Source organism: Etheostoma cragini, chromosome 20 (assembly GCF_013103735.1).
Source record: "Etheostoma cragini isolate CJK2018 chromosome 20, CSU_Ecrag_1.0, whole genome shotgun sequence".
In the NCBI taxonomy this organism is placed as follows: domain Eukaryota; kingdom Metazoa; phylum Chordata; class Actinopteri; order Perciformes; family Percidae; genus Etheostoma; species Etheostoma cragini.
Window position 1 is genome coordinate 181,346 of NC_048426.1, and position 5,494 is coordinate 186,839.

The 5,494-nt window shown below is 43.4% G+C and overlaps 1 protein-coding gene across 1 annotated transcript in view; it reads right to left on the reverse strand.

Moving 5' to 3' along the window:
- The window catches only part of galnt16 (UDP-N-acetyl-alpha-D-galactosamine:polypeptide N-acetylgalactosaminyltransferase 16), a 34,185-nt gene that overhangs the window by 13,197 nt on the left and 15,494 nt on the right, over positions 1-5,494 (reverse strand). Inside the window, exon 7 of the mRNA XM_034859122.1 lies at positions 154-241. Coding sequence (XP_034715013.1) covers positions 154-241 — 88 coding nt within the window. The remainder of the gene's footprint in view (positions 1-153; positions 242-5,494) is intronic.

A 5,494-nucleotide genomic window follows, 5' to 3' on the forward strand; every position in this document is an offset into this window, starting at 1 on the left:
CTCAGGGCGCAGGTTCAGCTGGCAGCCCCCCCACTCTGACACCTCTCCATTAGTGCATGTATGGGTCCTGAGTGTGTGTGTGATTACTAACAAAGCTAGTAACAATGCTGATGATGAGTTTGTGGAACAATGATTTGCGTGTTGTGTCCTGACCTCCTCTCAAGTCGGCGGAGGCAGCCAGGTAGGCGAAGTTATCCAGGCTGATGACGTCGATGATGGGGCTGACCACTCGCGTGTGGTCCTGCGTGGGAGGAGAAGGACACACGGACACATTAACGTCTGCCCACCAAACACCACAAGATGAGATGCTTGTCATGATGTCAACTTTAGTCACAGACATTTCTTTCAGCTCAAGGACCCCTTAACTGAAAAGAGATTCATGTTAACAGATTTTAAATTCAGAACATACTTTTAAAAAAGTCAGTTTTAAGGTTTAAGTCAGCATTTTAATGCAATTTTATATATCATTATCCATAACAATTCACTCACAGTGATGAGGGAATTTTAACATCAACCGGTCCCATTTATCTAAGACACAGTATGTCTATGTAAACCAGATTGTTAAAAACCTCGACGGCCTTATCTTTCTGAATAATTAGAACCTACAGCCCCATATTAATAACAGATGGATTTATGGCACCGCATTAATTGCTACCAGGGTGCATGGAATGGGGAACCAGTGTAAGAGAGGTCAAACCTCCGCTGTCCAAAGGAGTGATGAAACTAATCCTGGAGAAACACATTTCATCTTTCTTTTAATAAGGCAAGGAAGTTCTCAAACCCCGCCAAAGAGGTGGTTATGTCAGAAAAAAAGAGAGAAGCATCGCAAGGATTTATTTCCAAAAGGCGTAAAAATGAACTTCTATCACTGTGATTTAACCCCCCCCGTTTAGCATTCCTCAGCAGTATATGAACACTTAATAAAAGCAAGCAAATGTAATCCCTGTAACAATAACCGCTCTTGTGATGCATCTATAATAATAATAATAAAATAAGTAGCTTTATTTCTAAAGCACTTCTCTTAAGAAGGTTACATTGTCTTTAAGGAATCTGTCTCTTTCTCTCCCTGATCAGCACTGCTGGAAGATGAATTATTGATTAATACCATAACTGATTCCACTGGTCGGACTGTTTCAGATGATACACGCGGTTCAGGCTGCTCCTCATCCTTAACACGGGCCTTTTTCAGAAAATACGCAGGAAACACTTTTCAGAACTCCTCTGGATTGAAGCAGCCTACATTCAGTGTAAGGGTAATAAAATGACATAACATTATTAATAATAAAGTATGTGATTCACAGCTGCTGCATAGCCTACAGTGTTTTGACCTCGACTAGTAAAGCAGGCGCAAAAGAGTCGGGACGCCGACGTTAACACACTGACAACGTTGGATTCAGAACAGAAAATATATCTCATGGTACTTTGATACATGATTCACGAGATACCAACCTGTCATCAACTTGGGAATTTAACCGATGACCTTGTTTTCAGAGGGGAGAGGTGTGTGTGTGTGTGTGTGTGTGTGAGATATAGAGAGACGAATGGAGAGCAGGGAAAGGACATGCAGCTGAATGAATGCGTTTAACATTTACATAAATATATGTTAAAAATGTATATAAAAAATGTAAAACAAATAAAAAATGAATAAAGGAACGCAAAATGGATCAGTGGTGGAGCAGGCACACACGTACTGAGAGGTTTGTGCCTCCAATTTCCTGCATGTCTCCCCCCCCCCCCCCCCCCCCCCCCCCCCCCCCCCCCCCCCCCTTCTCACCTAACTGTCCTTTCAAAAATTAAAGGTGGAACCCCCAGAAAAAAAAGATACGCGATATATGGTGCACCAGGAATTAGTCTGTGTGGGAAACACCGGGTTAAAATATAAAGTGACTGTACACATTTATGTAGTTCTGTACATTTCTAATGTTCATCAGTGCTGCCTTTCTTTAATCTCTCTGTGATGTATCGTATGATGAAGAGCACAATCCCAAACGTGTTGGTCTCACGAGAAACCGGTTCCTGATTTGAAGTTTTCACCTTTTCCCAATAACAGAAAAATCAGCAACCCCAAATCTGAACTCAGTCCTCCCACTGCTGTATCGGATGGGAGTGATAATACATTAAAAAAATTATACAATACATGCCAATTCCGACTTATGGATTTAAAAAAGAAGGTATCCCAAACTGTCTAGAGCTTGTGTGACTCTGCCTTGAACAAGGTTTCACTCAGACAGGAATCGTCCTCAGGATCATGTGTTCAGCAGAGCAACGGCGTTTCCTTTGTGCGTGTCAAGAAGTTGTGTGGTCTTGTAAGTTTGTAGTGTCATTTGTGTCATCCTATGGAACATTAACATAACAACGTAATAGCTTGTATTGTGCAGAACATAAGCACCTCCGAATTCTTCCCACAGTTCATAGCGAACAGATAAGCTACCTCCTGGCTGGAGAAACAACATGAAGCTCGAAGTAAACACGGTGCAGAAGAGGACTGTTGATTCCTGACAGCATGTGCTTGTGTGAGCATGAGTGTTGTCTGCAGCGCTGGAAGAAGTATTCAAGTATTCAGATTAAAAGTACTATTACCAGACTGGAAGAATACTCTGTTATGGGTAAAAGTTCTGCATTATAAATGCGGGTGTGAAGTGCCGCTCTGCCAGAGAGCAATTTGGAAAAGTGATGCTCTCAACAGCTTCGAGCAAAGGATATTTATGAGGCGTTTAATGACTCTCTGTGGTTTGCTAAATGCATGAAGAGGCTGCACTTCCAAAATGGATGTCACCAATTATCTCTCAATATCTCGCCCCCCTTATCCTCTTCTTGTTCTCTCGTTCTGCGTCAGACTTCCTTACAGTGTCCCCCACATCTGGCTGCCTTTGATGTAGCTGAAATTTAAGCTCATCGTTCTACTTTATGTCAATTTGGGAGAGCGAATCGAGAAAAAAGCGAACTGCAGAATAGAACCAAAAGCTTTCAAACTGGAAACGTGTTTTGGGCACAGTGAACTCACCCGTCTCCAAATGCCATTTGGCGTGTGGAGATGTCTATTTCTTTGCTTCGTCGCCCAGTAATGTCACACCAGTCTCTAAGCGAGAGACCAACAGAGAACACGCGGTCTGGCTGGGGCTGAAAGGTCGAGAGCTTTGACTCATGTTCCCCACTCTACACGCTCAACGCTCATACACGTTTTTTTCTTATAGCTATTGTGTTGTTAGTGGTATTTTAACCTCACAAAAACATGGCAGAAGTATACTCTGTTGATAAAGTTAAATCACGGAGGCATATTGCATTGAGCAATTAGGAATAAAACAATACATTTAAAAAGGAAGTCAGGGAATAGAGGCCAGACCACAGGGCAGAGGGCCCATGTGACCAGTTAGGAGACATTATCAGCTACTTGGGAAGAGTATAACTGCCGTAGCTATATTTATTCTGCACATTACAATAATTCTCCACGGTCTAAAACAGGTAATGACTTTTAAGAAGGTATTAAATGTCCCCCCCAACCTGGAGGGTCTGTGTATGATAGGCTTAAATCTCTAATCCCCCAACATCTGGGGGTGGAGAGGTCTACTTGATTACTATGGAAATTCAAGAGCTTTTATTTGCCGCGCTTAATTAACAAATCAAAAGGTGCCATTGTGTTGCGTTAATAAAGACTGGCGGCGATCAGTCATCAGGATTCCTGCTCTCAGAGGCCTTCATCAAGACTAGTGAATCCGGGCCGGGCCGGGCCGAGCCGGGCCGACTGCACTGCACACTCATGAATGCCAGACTGAAAGATTGTAATGAAAGCTGGATGAGTCATAGCTGCCCAGAGCCAAGGGTGAGTTCACGGAAACCCAAACACCACGTGCACACACTCGCAGTGTGTAGACTCTTCTGAATAAACCAGCGGTTTTCAGTAGAGGCTTCTGAACATATGAGTTTTGATACATGCAGAGGTTTTTGGTTTTTTTTTGGGGGGGGGGTATTGTCTCATGTGTTTTCTGAACAAAACAGCTGGCTTTTGTCCTTTAGCAAAGTACAAATACATGTATTCTCTTAAAGGAACATTTTGGGCCTGGCTGTCTTGCTGAGAGGTGGATGAGAAGATCTCCCACTCTCACGTCTGAGAACTAAATATCAAGCTACAGTCAGGAGATGGTTAGCTTAGCTTAGCATAAAGACCACAGGGAAACAGCTAGTCCCGCTCGGTCCAGAGTTGACAACATGGATCTTTCAGCACATCCAAAGCTCACTCATTAAGTGTTAAAACAGCAATTTCAGGCAAGAAATAATCCAACACACAATCATGTGTAAAACTGCCAATCCTAATTTTAGCACTTTAGGGTTCTGTACACATGAAACAACTACAAGGAATACGACAAAGAGTAGACCAGATAGCTCAATGGTAGTGAAGAAAGAGACTTGTAAATAAATGGCATGGGGGGAATGTAGGCCGTTCAGCCAGACGCAGCGCTGCCTTCAAACCAAGGGAGTGGATGAAAATATGAGCAGCTGTGTCTGAGTGTCAGAGAAGTGATTACTGAGGGAAATATGAAATGAAACCGCTCCTGCTGCACAGTTAGTGGGTAGGTGTGCCTGTGATTGATGGGGGGGGGGTTAGAGCCCAGTCACAGGTTAGTAATGTCAGGGGAGGAAGGAGCAAACAGCCTATTAATCACCAGGGAGCGATAAAGGTTTCCACGGCTACATTTCCCTCCCCAGACATGTGCACACGCTCCTCTCTGCAGACGCATAGGTGTCTCTAAATCATACATCCACCCGCGGTGTGTGTGACTCTGTGAAAGTGATCCAGAGAAGCAGAGGGAAACGGTGGGGGCTCACAGCCCAAACGCATTGGAAGGTTTACATGAAAATACCATAAAAAATTCAAAATGCAACCAAAAAAATCCCCCTGATAATGAGAAGTGTCGCATTTCATCCTGGTCCCATTTTGTTGAATTGCGAAACATTCATGCGTGAATGTAACGCCGGTGTCCCTAGTGGGCTGCAGAATTTAATTTGTAGGATGCGGAGAATGTTCCCACTGCATGTTTTGGATTAGAAACGGATCCAGCATGCAGCCTGAAGCCAGAAGAAACGCCGTCCCCATGCACAACGACACAAACCACCACAGAAAAAGACACAAAACAGACCACCAAGCACAGTAAAACCCTCAGGAGTCAAGTGGAAACCGATTGGTTGGGAATATGGCTTCATGCTGGCGTGAAGCCAATTAATCAATTAGTTCTTAGATCACTGTTTTCCAAAGCCCAAGACGGCGTCCTCAAAGACTTGTTATGTCCACAACTAACAGATATTCAGCTTACTGTCACAGAGGAGAGAAGAAACTAGAACACATTCACATTTAGGAAGCTGGAATCAGAGTTTTTATCATTTAACATGACTCAAGCCGTATATAATGCACTATGAAAATATCCAGACAGCTAGCTAGACTATCTGTCCAATCTGAGGACTATGGTTACCTGGTCCTCAGATCTCTGCAGGTTAAATC